This window comes from Oncorhynchus keta, chromosome 34 (assembly GCF_023373465.1).
Source record: "Oncorhynchus keta strain PuntledgeMale-10-30-2019 chromosome 34, Oket_V2, whole genome shotgun sequence".
NCBI lineage: Eukaryota > Metazoa > Chordata > Actinopteri > Salmoniformes > Salmonidae > Oncorhynchus > Oncorhynchus keta.
The window spans coordinates 49,346,301-49,369,453 of record NC_068454.1 but is presented as its reverse complement, the minus strand read 5'-3'; the positions used below and the strand labels follow the sequence as shown (position 1 = coordinate 49,369,453).

Below are 23,153 nucleotides of genomic sequence, written 5' to 3'. Positions count from 1 at the left end.
GGGGACTTTCTCTCATTCTTCCTTGCAGATCCTCTCAAGCTCTGTCAGGTTGGATGGGGAGCATCACTGCACAGCTACTTTTGGGCCTCTCCAGAGATGTTCGATCGGGTTCAAGTCCGGGCTCTGGCTGGGCCACTCAAGGACATTCAGAGAGTTGTCCCGAAGCCACTCCAGCGTTGTCTTGGCTGTGTGCTTAGGGTCGTTGTCCTGTTGGAAGGTGAACCTTTGCCCCAGTCTGAGGTCCTGAGCGCTCTGGAGCAGGTTTTCATCAAGGATCTCTCTGTACTTTGCTCCATTCATCTTTGCCTCGATCCAGACTAGTCTCCCAGTCCCTGCCGCTAAAAAACATCCACCACCACCATCCTTCACTGTAAGGATGGTGCCAGGTTTCCTCCAGATGTGACGCTTGGCATTCAGGCCAAAGAGGATAATCTTGGTTTCATCAGACCAGAGAATCTTGTTTCTCATGGTCTGAGAGTCTTTAGGTGCCTTTTGGAAAACTCCAAGCAGGCCTTCATGTGCCTTTTTACTGAGGAGTGGCTTCCGTCTGGTCAATATACCATAAATGCCTGATTGGTGGAGTGCTGCAGAGACGGTTGTCCTTCTGGAAGGTTCTCCCATCTCAACAGAGAAACTCTTTTTAGAGCTCTGTTAGAGTAACCATCGGGTTCTTGGTCACCTCCCTGACTAAGGTACTTCTCCCCCGATTGCTCAGTTTGGCCGGGCAGTCAGCTCTAGGAAGAGTCTTGGTGGTTGCAAACTTATTCCATTTAGGAATGATGGAAGCCACTGTGTTCTTGGTGACCTTCAACACTGCAGAAATGTTTTGGTACCCTTCCCCAGATCTGTACCTTGACACAATCCTGTTTTGGAGCTCTACGGACAAATTCCTTCAACCTCATGGCTTGGTTTTTTGATGTGCACTGTCAACTGTGGGACCTTATATAGACAGGTGTGTGCCTTTCCAAATCATGTCCAATCAATTGAATTTACCACAGGTGGACTCCAATCAATTTGTATAACATCTCAAGGATGATCAATGGAAACTGGATGCACCTGCGCTCAATTTCGGGTCTCATAGCAAAGGGTTTGAATACCTATATCAATAAATATTCAAACATTATGCGCAGTCATTTCTAAAAACCGGTTTTCGCTTTGTAGTTATGAGTTGTTGTGTGTCTGATGATGACATAAAAAAAATATATTTTAGAATAAGGCTGTAACGATAAAAAAAATTAAAGGGATCTGAAAACTTTCCGAATGCACTCTCCTGTTGCACTGGGCCGGCCTGTTTATATAATGAATATGAAATGAAATCGGAGGGCAGAAATTATTCATTATTACCAGCAGCAGTGATGTATCCTAAGAAAGTGGAGAGATGGAATTCACATTTTTCTGCTTTAACAAATAGCAGATTCTCCAGGAGACACTGGAGGACTTGTCGGACGTGGAGACCTGGGGCCATGGAAACCCCAATACCATGGGTACCTGAGGAGACTTGATGAGCATGAACTGCATAGACTCACTGTGGTTCCCTGACACGCAGGTTGATAGGACTAGTATTGTGGGTGACTCTGCCTATAGTGCACCCATCCAGTGCTCTGACGTCGATGGGAATGTAGAGGGGCTGAGTGGGGTTGCCCAGCTCTGACACCAGGGTAGTGTCCATAAAACTCTCATCAACCCCAGAGTCAATGAGTCCTTAGAGAGATATCGACTGGTCGTCCCACAGCAGGATGGCATGGAGAGGGGTGTGAGTAAGGGGAGAAGGAAAATTCTCTGTATTGCCCACCAGAGTACTCGCACCTACTGATGAGCCTGGTCTTTTACTGGACAGGTAAACACCTAACGACCGGTAGTCCTCAACACAGACAACTCTTGGTGTTAAGTCTGCGTAAACTTTTGGCTGGAGACAACCTAGCTTTGGCGAGTTGCATCAACTACGGAAGAGGCGAGTCGGCAGACCTCGGAGACTCTAGGGGCAACTCGGGTAACCTCGGATTCTCTCGGGAACGTTGATGCCGGAGACTTTCAATAATCTGTGAAGGAACGTGTCGAACAGGGATTCTGGGTTCCAGCCGGGGTGGCCTTGAGAGATGCGCTGTTGACAGCGGGGTTACTAAGTGGCTGGGAGGTTACTGTCGTAGCTGGCTGCCTCACAGACAATCAGCGGAATTGCTCCAGCAATGTATTCAAGGCATGGTCATGGCGCTCCGCCAAGGTCTGGAATGCTTCCATAAGACCTCAAAGTAACTCCTTGTGTCTGCCAATGGCTCCTTGGGAGGAGATGGCGTTGAGGAGCTGGTCCGAGTCTGCGAGTCAGTCATGGCCAGTTCATACTATCAGGACTCAGAATAAAACCCAGAGGCAGACAGTTCAAATCACAGATTTTTATATACAAAACAGGGGGTAGGCAAAAGACAGGTCAAGGGCAGGCAGAGGTCAGTAATCCAGGGCAGTGTCAGAAAGGTACAGAACGGCAAGCAGGCTCAGGGTCAGGGCAGGCAGAATACTCAAAACTAGAAGGGACTAAAGAGAACAGAAGTATGGGAATAAACACGCTGGTTGGCTTGACGAGACAAGACGAACTGGCAACAGACAAACATAAATACAGGTAAATGCAAAGGGGATAATGGGAAAAATGAGCAACACCTGGAGCGGGGAGGAGACAAGCACAAGACAGGTGAAACAGATCAGGGTGTGACACCCACTCACTACAAAGATATGTGCCCTTCCTAACTCAGTTTCTGGAGAGGAAGGAAACCGCTCAGGGATTTCACCATGAGGCCAATGGTGATTTTAAACAGTTAGTGTTTAATGGCTGTGATAGGAGATAACTGAGGATGGATCAACAACATTGTAGTTACTCCACAGTACTGACATAATTAACAGAGTGAAAAGAAGGAAGCCTGTACAGAATTAAAATATTCAAAAATATGCACACAAGGCACTAAGGTAATAAAAATCAACATCTCTCAAATGACCTACTCACTTTGGTGTTAAATTACTTGAGGTATTTTCTGAACAGCTTCTCACTTCTTTGTTTCTCAAGTTGTCATTTCGACCACATGTTACACACTAATTTGTCGCAAAAATGACAGTTGGAACTCAAAAAGTGAAAATATGTCATTCGTGTTGCTAATCTAACAGTTACAGTGTTTTTTACGTTTTGCACGCGCCTTCATCCAAAGGGAATACAAAAAAATTATATTGTCTGAAAGAATTATATGGATTTAATATTTGTCAAATTATCGAGCATGTCCTCAAAAGTCAAATAAGCATCAGACATGTTATTTATTTACCATATGAAAATGCATATCAAGATCCTGATATGGGCCTCAGCCAAAAAATATGCATTGTATGTGCTGAGAAAATATGCTACTCATTCATATATTTGTATGTACACATTCTTATTCAATCCTATACACTTGTGTGTATAAGGTAGTTGTTATGACATTGTTAGATTACTTGTTAGATATTACTGCATGGTTGGAACTAGAAGCACAAACATTTCGCTACTCTCGCATTAACATCTGCTAACCATGTATATGTGACAAATTAAATTAAATTTGGATTTGATATAGGCCTACTGTCAGTATTTGTCAACATATACAGAAAATAAAATGTCCACATAGGCCGATCTCAGAATATTTAATGAGCCCATATCTGGCCATACCATGTATGATATCCCGAGGGAATTCAAAAATGATGTGTGCATGTAAATATTTGTCAAATTATTGAGCACATGCTGAAAACTCAGTAATCATACTTGTCAGGATCCGTAGATGGACCTCAGCCAAGAGATGCATATCTGGACTCAATATAGTTTAATATCTTGAATGTACTGAGAAAACACAGATATGCTACGTATGCAGTCAGTATTTGTCAAAAAATAGTATGTCATATCTCAATATATCAAATGAGTCCATGTCCAGCCATAGGAAATGTCCATGCGTGATATTCGGAGGAATCCCATATCATGTCTAAAAAACACATCTGGAATCAGAATTTGTCAGGATATGTTGCATATTCACAAAACTCCAAATATGTTTTGGGAAATGGTCTGCATTCTCTAGATGATCAAAAACATGTCACGTAAAGATATCCCGTGATATGGACCCTTTCGCCCAGTGTGTGGCCAAACACATGGGCAACCTGCAGTTTAGAGTCTGGGAGAAGATGAATGAGATTGGGACCTACACGCCCTTGATTCCAGACCCAACACTTCCCAACACCATCTCATCCTGTCTGAGGGTCTGACCAGTGTGAGACAGTGACGGAGACAGTAATGATGAGATTGATAAAACACTGTCAGAAAGGTTTGATACCTTTAAAATGGTCCTGGGCTCTGAGGGCTTTGACCAGGACACACAGCCGGGACATTGAGGTTGGGGACAATACTCAATGGTCATTGGGTGTGATGACAGAGACTGTCCAGAGGACGGGAGAAGTAGAGAGTGGGTACTGGCAATTACGATTCATTGGTGAATACGATACACATTCCACAGTAGAGTCAGCCACTCAGCTTACAGTGTGACAGAAACCCCAAAGGATCAGAGCGCAGCTGGGCTGGGACTAGCCAACTAAACTTAATTCCACAATTTATGATGGAGTTGAGCGGCGACTGGTGTGGGCGGACTTGAGCGCAGACGTCACATAAAATGTTCTTTTTTATCAAAAACGACTGATTTCAGCACCCAAAGAATAGCCTGCAATTACAATTATGGGAATACCCGAAGAATAGCAGCAAATTACAATTGCGGGTTATTCTTTGGGTGCTGAAATCAGTAGTTGTTTATAAAATGTCGTCGTTTCTCAACACCAGTGTAAATCTTGGAGTTTAATCAGCTACACTGGGACAGAAGTATGCTGTCATTGTATGACGCTGATTATGATATACATCGACACACGTTCATACACAAGTCCACTGAGAGAGTCTTTCCTTTTTTCTTAATGCGTGTAAACTCCACCCACTGAGGATCTTACCAGTGAAGACCTCTGTAGACAAAGATGATTATGTAAAAATGAATGAAAATTATTCTGAAGACAATGAAGAATATTAGAGACAGCGACAATGACTGTTCAATATTCGATCATGAAGCTGAGTATAATAGATTCCCTGAAGAACAAAATGATGAAACCTACTGATATACCATTGAAGAGGAATGATTATACAGGTATATCAATGTAGAATCATATCGTTCTGCCAGTGGAACTACACAGTTAAAGTTAATATTATTTCTTTCTATTTTTGTAAAGATTTACTCTAAGGGCTCTATGTACTCTAATGCCGGATGTGGAAAGTGTTTTGGTGGCTTTTAGGAAGAAACTGCAATGATGGCAGGTTATAATGTAAATGTGACTGAACAAAATTAACTTGAGAACCATCATATCATCTTAAAATGTCTAACTTAGTTATATAATAAAGAGTAACACATTTTACAACCCCACTGTAACATTAAGCTGTATGCATCCCAGTTGTAAGGAATATGGTGGGTTTTATGTTCAGCTTCATGATTCCATGTATAATTTGCTGAAAGGGAAGTACAAAGGCAGTTGTTCATTTTACTGCTGAAATTTTGAATTAGTGTAATGCACTTTAACACATTAAATAATTGATTTACATTTTAAAGGAGGCTGGTCTGATCCTCATTTACACATATTCTATTCTATTATATTCTATTATAGGGTAACACTATGATTATAAAACACACAAGTGCCTAAATTGGAACTCAGTAGCTGTACATTAACATGCTATACATGACATCAGAGCTCCGGTTTTCCGCTTCACAGTGCTGTATGGGTTTTGACTGACAGCCATTATAAACTTCAGCACAGCGCATCAAGAAGCCCCCATCCTTCCCTCTAATTGGGCTACTTTTCCACTTTTGCACTTTTGATGTTGTCTGAGTGAGGAAAAGGCTGTAAATGGAGAGAAGTCAATGTGTTCTGAAAGATGAGACGCTGAGGATTATAATAAATACCGATTTGGGACAGGGCCACAGTGTCTCCTGACCCCTCCTGTCTCAGCCTCCATTTATGCTGCAGTAGTTTGTGTGTCGGGGGGCTAGGGTCAGTCTGTTATATCTGGAGTACTTCTCCTGTCTTATCCGGTGTCCTGTGTGAATTTAAGTATGCCCTCTAATTCTCTCTTTCTTTCTCGCTCTCGGATGACCAGAGCCCTAGGACCATGCCTCAGGACTACCTGGCATGATGGCTCCTTGCTGTCCCCAGTCCACCTGGCCGTGCTGCTGCTCCAGTTTCAACTGTTCTGCCTCCAGCTATGAAACCCTGACCTGTTCACCGGACGTGCTACCTGTCCCAGACCTGCTGTTTTCAACTCTCTAGAGAGATACTCTCAATGATCGGCTATGAAAAGCCAACTGACATTTACTCCTGAGGTGCTGACTTGTTGCACCCTCGACAACTACTGTGATTATTATTATTTGACCATGCTGGTCATTTATGAACATTTGATCATCTTGACCATGTTCTGTTATAATCTCCACCCAGCTCAGCCAGAAGAGGACTGGTTCCTCTCTAGGTTTCTCCCTAGGTTTTGGCCTTTCTAGGGAGTTTTTCCTAGCCACTGTGCTTCTACACCTGCATTGCTTGCTGTTTGGGGTTTAGGCTGGGTGTTTGTACAGCACTTTTGATATATCAGCTGATAAATATGTAAGAAGGGCTATATAAATACATGTGATTTGAAACAAGCAAACCACACATCCGTGTCCAAATTTGCATTTCATATTTCCATATTTGAAATCTCATGTTATTTACAATAATGTTTATCGCTGTGTTCGATCCACAGTTACAAGGATGACATGCGTTGTAGCCTGAGTTGTGCTGAAGAGAATGAGCCTTCGTTTCTCATATTGTGAAGAAAATATGCTGCTCCACACGCACTTGAATGCACTGAATGACTCCATTCTATGCGGACCAAAATAACAATCTGTTTGTCTGAAGTGCCTTTTGAAAGCCTAACACTGTAGTATCTTATTTTACAACTTAGCTAGCCATGCTGGCAATAAAATAAGCTTTCAAATGATGCCCACCTGACCCAGATTGCGATTAATAATGGAACATTTTTGGATTGCGTAAACAAAACCAGTAATTGGGGACGCAGGCTGTGTTCCAAACAAAAATATATGCTTGCTTTAGTTGCTCAATGGAAAAGCTAGGTGAGCTCAAAAAAGCAAGCGCCTTATAGTTGAAGTCTCTTTCCTTGACAGTTTCTTGTCTTTGTACCTGGAGTGTATATCTTAGACCCACTTTTACAAAACTTTAAATATAATTGTCATCAATAAATACAAAATGTACTGTAAAGTGTTTTGTTCACAGAACATCAACATGTTGTTTTCATCAGAAGACAAGTTGCAAATATTTCTGTCAATCAGTAAATACTATTGCACAAAATTGTAAATGGATTATCAGTAGTCAATCATGTAAAATATAGGGAATGATCTAGGGCTCTATTCAATCCGCATCCGGGACAGGCACATTTAAATGATTTTTTTCCAACATTGTGGACATGCAGAGATGCAGAGAATAGAATTGTGTTACTTCTACTTCTAACGAAATTTGGGTTACTCCTAAGTCATCATCTCCAACATTGTAACCTTCCATTGCAGAGTTTTGCTTTGGTGTGGGTTTTGGCCTATGTGTTCATATCATTTGAGTTCCTCCACTGTATTTACCTTTCCTTATTTCTATTGGGAATTATGTTACTGCTTGCCGATGAAAAGGCTATACAAACCTATGAGCAGACTAGTATTTTAATTGAATACATGGAATTGGATTGTGATGATACCGATAAAAGAATCTGGCACACTTTGCTTATTTTCTATTTTGGTTTTGATTAGGGATTCTATTGGATTTGTTGTATATTAAATTGTTTGCTGAAATATGCTTAAAAGTAGAGACATTTCCCATAATTTTGCACCTTTTGAAAGGTTTTGTAGCTAGTCGAACCCGGGTCCAGTGATTGTCAAGCTGACACCTTAACCGTTGCGCCAAGAGTTCCAGACCTGTGTGAAGTTGCTAGGTGTTGGGTTAAGGTTGCTACATTACGACCTTCTTTTGGGAGAGAGTGTCTCCAAACTTCTCTATACCATGTCCCTCATGGGTACACACCTCTTCAATGGCCTCACAATTTAGGTGGACGGTAGCCCCGACTGGATCTTAAACCCGGGTTCAGCGACTGCCAATACAACACCTTAACCATTATGCCAAGAGGTCCGCTAGGTGTTGGGTTAAGGTCACTACAATATTAATAGTCCATGCAGAGAAATATTGGGACGCTATCAACAAATCTACTTCTTCTGCCTTGGTGCAGGTTATGCCTGTATTTTGGTTTTGTACAAATGAAAAGTAAAATGGTGTGGTATCTACTGTGCAGTTAAATTGAATCAGGCCCTGTCTTTGGGCAACAAAATGCATTAAATTTACTCACATTGGTTATCATCAACATTTGAAGTTTATTTAAAGTTGAAGTACAATGAAGTGTGCTATGCGTAGCTATATGTAAGTTATTAGCGACAGGTCAACAATAAACATCGCAACAAACTTTCAAAGTAAAATAAAGTGTGAATATGGGACAGACACACAGACTCTTTTCCCAACACTTTTCCCAACATTTTTTCAAACACATAGCTTGTTCCTGTTACAGTACATGACAGAAATCAGCTCATGTCTCTGGAATTAACTTTTACATACTGCATAAGAGTTGACTCACCTGATGTGCAAAACTATTCAACCTTCAGCTTGAATACAAATAAAGCACATCTCTCCATAAAGTAAAATGTCTTCTTTTTGCTGCATCATGATTGCATTAAAATACTGTACATCACTGATTTTGTGAGGGAACTTTGCTTCAGTTTTCATACCAATACTCTACAACGGAGAGGGTCGGTTAATTGTTTCCGATAGTCATTCTAGCTGGTCCATTGTCTGTACACATGTAGGATCTTAATTTGATCACCCTGTTGTTGCAGGACATGTCCTGCACGGCATGAAATAGTTTAAAACTTTAAAATGTTGGACTTGATTTGCACAAACAAAAAATGGATCAGCCCCATACAAAAATGTAAATTCATTATAATCCACATAATAATTCACATTTCCTTTATCTGCAGGATTATTGTCCTGCTTTGAGAATCTGGTCAAATTAAGATCCTATATCTATCTGTATGTGACTTCTGAATAAATTGTCTTGAAAGAGGAGATTCGTTACCAAGTGATAATATGTGATTACCAACAGTCCATGTAACATGTTAATAGCCACACATTAGGAACAAAGGTGTCTGGGAAACTATCTTTAAAAAAGTGTTCAAATAAAAAACAGTATTACCTGTTGCAAAGGGTTACTATTGACAGCAAAAGTTGTTATTGGAAAGCAAAATGTTTGAGGTGTACATTTTCGAAATCAGTTGGGCTAAAGTGAATCAACCCTACGTATTTGTTCAGCACAATATAGGATTTAAATATCATAATTCCAGGACAAACATTTACATGCCTGCATGCTTTCTCACCAAAATGGCAGGTATTTTAAAGAATGATGGCTCAGAAATGAAATAAAAACAAACTATAAATTCATATAAATGTCAGTATTGTCTTCCTAATAGATCTACTGCATACCCAATACCACCTCTTAACTTTATACATATACCATATTGATAGAGTGAGTTATCCTATCATTATCATCAGTTCTGGTGTATACAACAATAGTAAAAAGGAAACTTGATTGTATTTTCTTCTATTTAGAAAACATTCAAATCAAATCTCAGTCGCCTCCTTTGATCAACATACGGATAAATTATAATTTTTTTTCACAGGTTCTTTCCAAGCTTTATATTTTGGAATTAAACTTGAAATACAAAACAAAACCTCTGAGTCTGACCATGTTCAAAGCTTTCTCGCTGGTTGAAATACAGTATAAAAAATCTTCAGTGCTGAGAATTTATCTGAGATATTACCAACAGTGTACCCCTTGGTAATTATTTACTGTGCTAAAAATGTGTTTATACTTAGAAAACAACCCACCTCAATGCATCAAAACCTGCTTTAGCTACTATATTATGTTGATATCTGTAAGAAAAAGTGTTCTAATTCTACATTCAGACACAACCCTTCTTCGGCGTTTGGCCAAACACACTTCCATTGAACTGCTACAGTAAACGCAGCGAGACTTGTTTCTGCTACTAAATCTGCCTGGATAAGGGCTCTTGAGTATCTTCATGGGATTGTTTTCCCCTTCAGCTCTCCGCATCATCTTCTTATCAGTACATCACTGTGGTTTTCAAGAACAGTCTTCCATCTGAAAAAAAATACAAAGGAGACAAGGATTAGCAATAGCGTACTGGCCATGCTGACTCAACTTGGAAATATGGTGTTTAGCTCTATCCTTATAGTCCACAAAATCACACACTGGTTGCTAGCTTGTGTGAGGTTTCCCCACAATAAGCTAACTCCATAGTTTATGAAACAAAGACCTAGGAGCAAGAGTACTAGGCCTGGGAAGAATGTCAGATTCTCTTGGACATTTCGAAACCGTAACCAAAAAATGTTTTGTGGATACGGAGGTGATGTCACCACATCCCATTTTCGAATTCTACAGATATTTAAGCTGGAGCATTGGTACATTATGGGAGGCAACCTGTCTGTCTAAAGAGACTACTAATTTAATAATAATGATAGATTAATTGTTTGACAAAATCTGGAAAAACATCAGAAAATACAATCTGAAATCTTCCAACACACATGGGACTACTTGTAAGAATACTTTAAGATAATACACAACGCAGAGGACTAGAGGTCAATACAGAATTAACGATCAATTGAAATAGTTTTCAGTTCAACATCTGGTTAGAATCTGTGTAGGGGTTTCAGTCCTGGACTCATAGCTACATGTGGCAAGATCTCATTGGTCTGAAATGTTTATACATTGAGGCTGAAACAGGATACTTTTTATTTGGCCATTGGCCCAATTTTACTGCAAGAAACTCTAATTGGTCAACCACAGGCTAGGGTTGTTGGTTATAAAATTACATCCTTTCGCTTTGTTCTGTGGAGAATCATTGAGGACAGGGAAGAATGAACATCGACCATCTACTTCCCAGCATAACAACTATTATTTTTGAATAAACCTATTTTTCTCCCCCTGATTTGCTTTGGGGTCTGTGTTATTGAGGAATAACATCAACTGCTAATATCCAATTTTTTAAATATTTTTTTTATTTCACCTTTATTTAACCAGGTAGGCTAGTTGAGAACAAGTTCTCATTTGCAACTGCGACCTGGCCAAGATAAAGCATAGCAGTGTGAACAGACAACACAGAGTTACACATGGAGTAAACAATTAACAAGTCAATAACACAGTAGAAAAAAAGGGGAGTCTATATACAACGTGTGCAAAAGGCATGAGGTAGGCGAATAATTACAATTTTGCAGATTAGCACTGGAGTGATAAATGATCAGATGGTCATGTACAGGTATATTGGTGTGCAAAAGAGCAGAAAAGTAAATAAATAAAAACAGTATGGGAATGAGGTAGGGGAAAATGGGTTGGCTATTTACCAATAGACTATGTACAGCAGCAGCGATCGGTTAGCTGCTCAGATAGCTGATGTTTGAAGTTGGTGAGGGAGATAAAAGTCTCCAACTTCAGCGATTTTGCAATTCGTTCCAGTCACAGGCAGCAGAGTACTGGAACGAAAGGCGGCCAAATGAGGTGTTGGCTTTAGGGATGATCAGTGAGATACACCTGCTGGAGCGCGTGCTACGGATGGGTGTTGCCATCGTGACCAGTGAACTGAGATAAGGCGGAGCTTTACCTAGCATGGACTTGTAGATGACCTGGAGCCAGTGGGTCTGGCGACGAATATGTAGCGAGGGCCAGCCGACTAGAGCATACAAGTCGCCGTGATGGGTGGTATAAGGTGCTTTAGTGACAAAACGGATGGCACTGTGATAGACTGCATCCAGTTTGCTGAGTAGAGTGTTGGAAGCCATTTTGTAGATGACATCGCCGAAGTCGAGGATCGGTAGGATAGTCAGTTTTACTAGGGTAAGCTTGGCGGCGTGAGTGAAGGAGGCTTTGTTGCGGAATAGAAAGCCGATTGTTGATTTGATTTTCGATCGGAGATGTTTGATATGAGTCTGGAAGGAGAGTTTGCAGTCGAGCCAGACACCTAGGTACTTATAGATGTCCACATATTCAAGGTCGGAACCATCCAGGGTGGTGATGCTAGTCGGGCATGCGGGTGCAGGCAGCGATCGGTTGAAAAGCATGCATTTGGTTTTACTAGCATTTAAGAGCAGTTGCAGGCCACGGAAGGAGTGTTGTATGGCATTGAAGCTCGTTTGGAGGTTTGATAGCACAGTGTCCAATGACGGGCCGAAAGTATATAGAATGGTGTCGTCTGTGTAGAGGTGGATCAGGGAATCGCCCACAGCAAGAGCAACATCATTGATATATACAGAGAAAAGAGTCGGCCCGAGAATTGAACCCTGTGGCACCCCCATAGAGACTGCCAGAGGACCGGACAGCATGCCCTCCGATTTGACAAACTGAACTCTGTCTGCAAAGTAATTGGTGAACCAGGCAAGGCAGTCATCCGAAAAACCGAGGCTACTGAGTCTGCCGATAAGAATATGGTGATTGACAGAGTCGAATACTCTTCCAATGTCCCTATTTTCTGGACAATTTAAATTACTCGAGCATATCACCACTCACAATTGAAGATTTAACAACAGACATGAATATTGTTTGTCCTACAACGTCAAAGTCTATAATTGTTGCTTAAATGATTTGCATGATCTGTTGGAACAAGCTGCAGAATCGAACAGTAACAGTTGAAGAGACTCCTTATGCCAGTGTTTCTCTGTCTCATGAATTAAAATAGGGAAGTAAAACCAGGCCAATACACCATCTACATATTTAATCATTGACAAAGGCAAATTGTATAAGGAACTGCGACATTCAACACTGCCTGCCTGCACGATTGCACGTCACATGTGCTTAAGACATCTCAACTGACATGCTTGTTTGAACATAATATTGCACTTATGATGTAAAGCGCTTTACGAATGACACTTCCTGTACAGAAGGAGTGTTAATTGAACAAGGCAGAGTCATTCGTCTCCAATGCTATCTCCAGACACCTGCAACCTAACGAGCTTTGTCCATTTTCAAGGAACACCCATATCTTAGTGGTATGCCCAAACGAGCAGCACTGCCTCCGATGCAGGGCTGGTAAAAGCATCTGTTGAGCGCAGCTCAGGAGCATGGCATTTTATTACCCCGGTATTACTGTGCTTTAAGCAGCCCTTTCCTCTCTCTTGCAGTGGACCTAAATAATTCAATTTAATAGGGAAAAGTACACCAAAAGACTAAGCGGCGACAGCTTGAGGAGAGTGATGTGTTGCTGCTTGACACAATGTCAGACCCGAGACAGAGAAACGTCGGGGTAGAAACGGTATGCTTGTTAGCGGCTTTCAAGAGATTTACAGAGTTCTCGTGACATACTGTGCCCATAGCTGGTTACTATCACAAACACTTCATTCACATTTATTGATATTCTGTAATCTCACTATTAAACCATTTAACATTTGGCCTCTTAAGTTAAGGCCCGTGGCCCACTGACAATATTTTAAGCCATATATGAATCAGAAAGCCTCTGTTTCTTTCCAAAAAATACAATACAATACAATGACAACCTTCCTCCATTAGCATTTTTGATTAGTACACATTCTCGCCTATGGTAGGACAGCAACCATCACTGCACCATGTACCTAACCACCCAGGCTTCTGTCGTCAATGCATCAGTGTGCTGTATGTTTATAAAAAGCTGGATGGAAAAATAGCAAAGGCTTGTTTTGGGAATGTGGGAGGGGGAGACAAACACATGGGCTAATTATCCGGCACTGCCGTGAGTCTCTGAGGCATTGCACTCTGGCTGCCTCTATTCAAGCAATATTGCAGAGTTATGTGTAAAAGTAACTACAGTGTGAATGCAAAGGGCTAAAATTAAAAGGGATAGAGGAAGGTGGTGATGGTTGGAAGGGGTGGATGGGGATGAAATCATTCACCTCCATGAGATGCCATGTATATCACCTTTCTCTGTCAGTCTCTCTCTGCCTGTCTGTATGTCTGTCTGCCTGCCTGCCTTCCTGTCTGTCTGATCGGCTTTACCTTCACGGCTGTTCATAGGGACGATAGTCAATATAGTAAGGGGAGGCAAAAGTGTGGCTTTTGCCTCCCCTTTGATAATGCTCAACATTTGAATGTTCAGGAAAGGATTAAGAAATACATTTTTGACACAAGGTTCTCTCTGAAATTGTTGAGACACTATTTTTAATTTGGGCAAATAAATTGGTGGAACTTCTTCTATGTTCGTTCTGTTTTAATTAACTTCCACTGCCTCCAGTTTCCAATATTACTTCAAATCTTGAAACATACTGATTTACATTTTTGAGTGAGAAAAATCTGTGACATCTTGACACATTGTTTTATGAAAGAAAGCCTCATATTTATTTTTTACTTTATCCATTTTTGTATTCAAATCAAGATGAAAAGTTCATTAAAAGAGGATAAATATTTTATTAGATGCCAAATAAAACAGATATTTTTTTTGCTTCTCTCAGCATAAAATTCCTTTGAAAAATTAATGAATACATGTAAATTATGCAAAATATGCCCATGCAAATATTTTATGAAGACAATTAAGGGATCCATTAATTACGGTATTTTTTGCTTCACTGACATTCATTCATTTAATTAGAATTTTACTTTAACTGTTTGGATGTTTAATCTCGCAAAAAATAACTTTATGTCTCAGCGCAGGGTCATGTAAACTTGATGAACACATCGAAGGGCAAGCAGGCGGGAACCAGAGAGGAGATACTGGGGAAGATATTTACGTGCACTCCGTCACCATGGCGTTAGAGCCAGGAGAGAGCTTCAGTCCCAGTAGCATGGCTGCCTGCTAGCTGCTACAAAAGCCAGAGCTCCCTCTTGGAACTGGTTAAAAAACACTGCAAAATCAATTAATGAACACAGATTGTGTTAATATCTCAGAATTAGAGAAGTGTGACAAAAGACAAATATAAATAATTAGTTGTCTAAAATGATGCTCTTGTCATTTCTGGTCTCTCTTTCTCACCCTAGCCTGAGTTGTGAGATGAAAACACAACATACATTTCTCTTGGCTTTTATCCGTGTGATAGGGTTGGGTGTTTTATCCGCGTCTTCTTTGCATGTGTAATTTATCAACATAATTGTTTTGCCTTTGAGAGTAATTACTGTATACTAGGCTGGGAGCAGAGGAGAACAGAGGAGACATGGGTGGCAGACAAATGGCGATGCAACTTCACAAAAGCACACATTGTTCCGTGTTAACTCAACCTCCTCTTGATTCTATTCTTCATATTGATTCTATTCTTCAAGGCCATTATCACTGACATTATGAGCCCTAGAAATTACACACTTCATAGCTACACCATAGCATATATATTTATAGATTATTCAACTGTGAGAAAGGCATCTGCTATATGTCCAATTTGTGTCTGAACAGGAGAGAAAATATGTATCTTTAGTGTCTATGACAATGTACCATGGTAATGGTTGCTACGTTGCAATGAATAAGCTATGTTTCTGATCACATACAAATACAATGGTAATGCAATATAAAAAGGAAGTGAGAAAAGTTAAGCCTCCAGTTAATACAGTATAACAATTAAATTATAAAGTGCTGTTTAATGTAAATCAAAAATGTTCCAATTTCAAATTAAGGATACTTGATATACTAATTTAGTATGAAATGGGGGACTATAACTGTTCTCTGTCCAGAAGTTTAAAAGAAATTGTGAAATGTGGACATATGGTTTACCTTTATTGGAGAGCAACCCTTTTCACATCTCTCCACTGACTGAATTACATTTAATTATGAAAGAATCCACCCTCCTTATGGTACAAAACTATGATGAATATGTTTCAAATTTCACAGCGTTTTACTGTGTAATCTTTGTATTTTCCAGGGGAAATTGAGACTTCTCTCAGAGATAAAGCGGTGATGATAGGGAGGAGTTGGAAAGGAAGGGAGGGGGAGATGCTGTTGGGGATTATTAGAGGAAGACGTTATGATACTAATGAAGAAGAGAGAGGTCTCGTGTTCTTGGGTGAACAGACTTCCTCACGTGGAGGAAGGAGGGGGTGGTGATCATTTCTGAAGACTCACTACCGACTGGGGCTGCATCTCAAATGGTACCCAATTCCCTACGTAGTGCACTACTTTTGACGAGGGCCCTACGCGCCATGGTCAAAAGTAGTGCATTACATAGGGAATACAGTGCCATTTGGGATGCAGCCCCAGACGTTGGATAGTCTTCAGAAGTTATCACCACCCCCTCCTTCCTCCATGAAACCCCACAAGGCAAACAAACAAGCCATTCAAATGCATATATTGTTACAGGACTTATACATAAAATAAAGTGGATCTTAAGAGGTAAACAAACAAGTCAAATACACTATGCACGTACAGTACCCACATGGGAGCATGTACACAGACACGCAGACCTACCTGTCACTGAAATTGACTTATGCGTGCTGATAGTTTCAATGTAGTATTATATATCCTCTGATTGCACTTTAAACCTAGTTTACTGTAACATTCATTCAGATCCAGGAAGAGAAGCCTGTTCCTAAAATTAATATTGTTATTTAAGAAATTAAGAATTAAAATAGGCTTCTTCTATAGAAACAGGTCCTGTCTTTCGTTAATTAGTAAAAAATAAGTAATAATAATTCTTTCAATAGTCATTCCGCTAATTGACTGGGGTACGAGTACCCCCAGGGGTAAGTGCAATTCCGTCGGGGGTACGTCATATAAAAATGTGATACACATTTAAAAAAAAATATATATATACATATACACACTACCATTCAAAGGTTTGGGGTCACTTAAAAATGTCCTTGTTTTTAAAAGAAAAACATTGTTTTGTCCATTAAAATAACATAAAATTGATCAGAAATACAGTGTAGACATTGTTAATGTTGTAAATGACTATTGTAACTGGAAACGACAGATTTTTCTATTAAATATCTACATAGTCGTACAGAGGCCCATTATCATCAACCAATGCACGTTGTGTTAGCTAATCCAAGTTTAAAAGGCTAATTGATCATCAGAAAACCCTTTGCAAATTATGTTAGCACAGCTGAAAACTGTTGTGCTGAATTTTTGAATGGTAGTGTATATAGATTTTTTTGTAAAAAAATTCTTCACATTTTCAAACAGTACATTTATATTTTCCAACGGGGCTATACATTTGGGTGAGTAGCCTCGTTTCACTGCCTAAAAAAAAATTCAACCATCTAGTGTTCAGCGAAATAACAACACAATGTCAAATACAGGTAGCCTAATCAAATAATTAACATCCAATCACATTAACCGTTACTCTCTCACGGTAAACCTTCACTCTTGCGTGGACATTTAGAAATGAAACATGACAATTTGAAAAATAAGCCACAGGGGTTTTTAGAGCGAGAATAAAGACGACTTTTGAGTAGTAAGACATGAATAAAAGCAAAAGGTTCCATTAATAAGAAGTGGCTAGAAGCATCTTATATGGTGAGCTACCGAGTGGCTAGGACAGGCAAGCCCCATACTATTGTGGAGGACTTAATTCTTCCTGATGCCGCAGAATTGGCTGGGACAATGCTGGTGGAAAAGGCCAAAAAACTTTAAGGACAATACCTTTGCAATGCCTTCACGATGCATCAGTGACATGTCAGAAGAAGTTTTAAAACAATTACTGCTTCGCATACAAGCCAGTGAATTATATGCGTTACAGCTGGATGAGTCAACAGACGTGGCGGGCCTGGCACAGTCTGTTACGTTTATGGGGGTCAATTAAGGAAGACATACGCTTCTGCAAACCTCTGGAAACCAGGACAGCATGAGAAGATATTGTTAAAGCACTGGACAGCTTTGTGACATCAAATGGACTTTGGTGGTCAAGATGTGTTGGTATCTGTACTGATGGCTCAAAAGCCATGACAGGGAGACATGGTGGAGTGGTAATGAGCGTGCAAGCAGTTGCTCCCGAAGCCACTTGGGTACACTGCAGCATCGACGAGAGGCTCTTGCTGTCAAGGGAATGCATGACAGATTGAAAGACATTTTGGACACGACAGTGAAAATGGTTAACTTTGTTAAAGCAAGGCCCCTGAACTCTTATGTATTTTCTGCATTATGCATTGATATGGGCAGTGACCATGTAACGGTTTTACAACATACCAAAATACATGCTGGTTATCAATGGGCAAAGTATTGACCCATTTTTTTTAAATTGAGAGACGAGCTTACATTTTTCTTTACTCTACTTGCCATAATTTGTACTTGTCTGATCACTTGCATGATGATGAGTTTCTCACATGACTGGTCTATCTGGGTGATGTTTTTTCTCGCCTGAATGATCTCAAACTAGGATTACAGGGACTCTCCACAACTATATTCAATGTGCGGGAAAAAATTGAGGCTATGATTAAGAAGTTGGAGCTCTTTTCTGTCTGCATTAACAAGGACAACACACAGGTCTTTCCATCCTTGTATGATTTTTTTGTGTGCAAATGAACTCAAGCTTACGGACAATATCAAATGTGATATAGTGAAGCACCTGAGTGAGCTGGGTGCGCAATTACGCAAGTTTCCCAAAACAGACGACACAAACAACTGGATTTGTTAACCCTTTCATGCCCTGCCTCCAGTCTACTTACCGATATCTGAACAAGAGAGCCTCATCGAAATTGCAACAAGCAGTTCTGTGAAAATGTCATTTAATCAGAAGCCACTGCCCGATTTCTGGATAAGGCTGCGCTCTGAGTTTCTTGCCTTGGTAAATCACGCTGTTAAGACACTGATGCCCTTTGCAACCACGTACAGTGGGGCAAAAAAAAATATTTAGTCAGCCACCAATTGTGCAAGTTCTCCCACTTAAAAAAGATGAGAGAGGCCTGTAATTTTCATCATAGGTACACTTCAACTATGACAGACAAAATGAGAAAAAATTCCAGAAAATCACATTGTAGGATTTTTAATGAATTTATTTGCAAATTATAGTGGAAAATAAGTATTTGGTCACCTACAAACAAGCAAGATTTCTGGCTCTCACAGAGCTGTAACTTCTTTAAGAGGCTCCTCTGTCCTCCACTCGTTACCTGTATTAATGGCACCTGTTTGAACTTGTTATCAGTATAAAAGACACCTGTCCACAACCTCAAACAGTCACACTCCAAACTCCACTATGGCCAAGACCAAAGAGCAGTCAAAGGACACCGGAAACAAAATTGTAGACCTGCACCAGGCTGGGAAGACTGAATCTGCAATAGGTAAGCAGCTTGGTTTGAAGAAATCAACTGTGGGAGCAATTATTAGGAAATGGAAGACATACAAGACCACTGATAATCTCCCTCGATCTGGGGCTCTACGCAAGATCTCACCCAGTAGAGTCAAATGATCACAAGAACAGTGAGCAAAAATCCCAGAACCACATGGGGGACCTAGTGAATGACCTGCAGAGAGCTGGGACCAAAGTAACAAAGCCTACCATCAGTAACACACTACGCCGCCAGGGACTCAAATCCTGCAGTGCCAGACCTGTCCCCCTGCTTAAGCCAGTACATGTCCAGGCCCATCTGAAGTTTGCTAGAGAGCATTTGGATGATCCAGAAGAAGATTGGGAGAATGTCATATGGTCAGATGAAACCAAAATAGAACTTTTTGGTAAAAACTCACCTCGTCGTGTTTGGAGGACAAAGAATGCTGAGTTCCATCCAAAGAACACCATACCTACTGTGAAGCATGGGGGTGGAAACATCATGCTTTGGGGCTGTTTTTCTGCAAAGGTACCAGGACGACTGATCCGTGTAAAGGAAAGAATGAATGGGGCCATGTATCGTGAGATTTTGAGTGAAAACCTCCTTCCATCAGCAAGGGCATTGAAGATGAAACGTGGCTGGGTCTTTCAGCATGACAATGTTCCCAAACACACCGCCCGGGCAACGAAGGGGTGGCTTCGTAAGAATCATTTCAAGGTCCTGGAGTGGCCTAGCCAGTCTCCAGATCTCAACCCCATAGAAAATCTTTGGAGGGAGTTGAAAGTCCATGTTGCCCAGCAACAGCTCCAAAACATCACTGCTCTAGAGGAGATCTGCATGGAGGAATGGGCCAAAATACCAGCAACAGTGTGTGAAAACCTTGTGATGACTTACAGAAAACGTTTGACCTCTGTCATTGCCAACAAAGTGTATATAACCAAGTATTGAGATAAACTTTTGTTATTGACCAAATAATTATTTTCCACCATAATTTGCAAATAAATTCATAAAAAAATCCTACAATGTGATTTTCTGGATTTTTTTTCTCTCATTTTGTCTGTCATAGTTGAAGTGTACCTATGATGAAAATTACAGGCCTCTCATCTTTTTAAGTGGGAGAACTTGCACAATTGGTGGCTGACTAAATACTTTTTTGCCCCACTGTACCTATGTGAGAGTGGATTCTTGGCCCTCACTAGCATGAAAACTAAATACAGGCACAGACTGTGTGTAGAAAATGATTTAAGACTGAGACTCTCTCCAATACAACCCAACATTGCAGAGTTATATGAATAATTTCAAGCACACCCTTCTCATTAACCTGTGGTGAGTTATTCACAATAACAAATAAGGTTGTATATGTAAGATGGCTAAATTAAGAGCAAAATTATTGATTATTATTATATTATTATTTGTGCCCTGGAGCTATAGGAGCTCTTTGTCACGTCCCACGAGCCGGGTTGTGACAGAAACTCACACTAATTCTTATAAATGTAATAAATGTATCGTATAGTGTGTGTGTGTGTGGCAGGCTTACAATGAAGGCAAAAAACAATAATTGAGAGTGCGCTGACCCTGGTGCTAGAGGGGGTACGCAGCTGGAGGTTGAATATTTGAAGGGGTATGAGACTATAAAACGTTTGGGAACCACTGGTCTATATGAATGCAGCTGCCACTGTATTGAAGGCATTGGACACAGTTTATCATAGCACATTGAGCTTTATTACGGGTGATAGGTTCATTACACCTTTTGTATCAGAAAGTAGGCTTGCCCTCCTTGAAGTCTCGTGTATATATATGCATTTTTTGTCTTTGCTTTTCATGTATTGTGTAAATTATGTGTATGTAGATATGTATTTATTATTATTATTTAGGTATTCATGCAGGGCTCATCTGCGAAAGAGACCGTGGGGTCAGCACGACTCCCCGCTTAAACAAAGGTAAAGACACACACACACACACACACACACACACACACACACACACACACACACACACACACACACACACACACACACACACACACACACACACACACACACACACACACACACACGTATCATTACCAGTATTAAAAGGTGCAGTCATTTACAATCTAAAACCATATCTCTCCTTTAACATCACTTATGACTTGTTATTTTTCTCTGGGTTACACAACAAAAACTTGCTGCTTGTTCAAATCTAAATTGTCAATCCAAACTGTTCATGACATATGTGAGTGCCATACTTCACTCCCTGTAATAAAATACTACTATTATGTCTGTTGAAGACCAATGCAATCTTGACCCAGTGCTGTGGGGGGGAAGAATGATAAATAGAGAGATGAAGTGAGATAATGGCGAGAGAGGGTGAAAGTGAGAGAGAGAGTGAAAGAGAGAGAGAGTGAAACAGGGAGAGAGAGATTTATCTTCTCCTCAGGTTCATGTACCTTGTATTGTCCTCTCAGCATCTGTTCTTCCAGCACTGCGGTCACTCTCCATCTCTGGGGTCAGTGAGTCTGGAAGAGCAGAGAGATAGAACGTAACTGCTGTTAAACATCATTCAAATGGAGCAGCCATACTAAAAGTTTTAATTGAAAAACTCAATTGGCTATAAGTGAAAAACAACTGATACAATAAGACATTAGATGATTCCACAGTCAGATGCCCTGCTGCATCATGATTTAACTTACTCTTACTTCCAGAATGTAAAGAACTCAGTAACACTATGTGAGTTGTTACCACAACATGTAACTGCAATCTATTTTGTTTTTAGCTAAGGCTGATCCCCAAGTAGCAAATGTATTTGCTGCAAACAGTGAAATACATACAAAAAGCATAAGGATACATTAACTTTTTTTGTTTGTTTTATTCTAGACACTATTTTTACTTTATTGCTGCTGTCTGTTTATTTTATCTCCTCCATTCTTTTTTGTTTCACTGTAAAGTGTGTTGCGATTTTAAATGCACTTTAAATAAAGATTGATACATTTTTAAGTAGAGTGTAATATAAACATTTTATTAAAAACACAACTAACCATTGAGTGAGCGCAGGCCTTCTGAGGGTGAGGGCTGTTTGAGGGACTGCTCAGCCTGCTCCCTCCTCTTGGACTCGTACTCCAGAGCCTCCTGAAGTTTCCTCTTTGCCTTCTTCTCCTTCTTCAAGCGCTTCTGGATTATTGCTGCGGGGAAAAGAAAGAAAAGGACAACTGTATCAAACTACTTTTATTTAAACCTTTTCTATCCAAGCAAGTCAATTAGGAATAAATTGATATTTTACAAAGACTTGGCAAGTGGCCATTGTGGAAAAAGACAAGTGAAACTTGACAAAACTACAGGGCAGAAACATGTGGCAAACAACAGAGTTGAAACTGAGTTTGAGGTAACATTCAAGTCAAAATTTGAACATGGGACGTTCACTCAAAATCATTAATTGATGTCAAAGGGAGATTGAGGACACTTAGGCTGGCTCGTGCTGGAAATTAGACTTGCCTGAATTCTTAGCAAACTATATTGAATTCAAAGCAGCAAACTGCTAGAGGGACTTAGAAAATAGTTTTATGTAATTGGCTCATTAAATAATAGAGTATTTTATTAAACTTGTGCAGCGCTTTAAATAACACAAGTGTGTTAACTTAAGTGTTATTTGTGTCACTTTTGTTTAGAATGATGATGAATCATTCATTTTGATAATTCAATATGTATCCATAATTAGCTGATCCTCGCGGTGGTGGGGGACAATACTAAGTGGTTCATTGGAAGCGGTTGCACAGAAACACACAGCAGTTTTCTTATGTATG

General features: G+C 40.2%; 1 protein-coding gene across 4 annotated transcripts in view; it reads right to left on the bottom strand.

Moving 5' to 3' along the window:
* Window positions 1-8,462: 8,462 nt before the first annotated feature.
* Window positions 8,463-23,153, bottom strand: part of LOC118367224 (dachshund homolog 1-like) — a 264,907-nt gene continuing 250,216 nt past the window's right edge. For all 4 annotated transcript variants that reach the window (XM_035750417.2, XM_035750418.2, XM_035750419.2 and 1 more), the window contains 3 exons: window positions 22,392-22,535; window positions 21,804-21,872; window positions 8,463-10,315 (listed from right to left, as the gene is read on the bottom strand). In XM_035750417.2, the coding sequence (XP_035606310.1) occupies window positions 10,278-10,315; window positions 21,804-21,872; window positions 22,392-22,535 (251 nt within the window). In that variant the 3' untranslated portion in view covers window positions 8,463-10,277. The remainder of the gene's footprint in view (window positions 10,316-21,803; window positions 21,873-22,391; window positions 22,536-23,153) is intronic.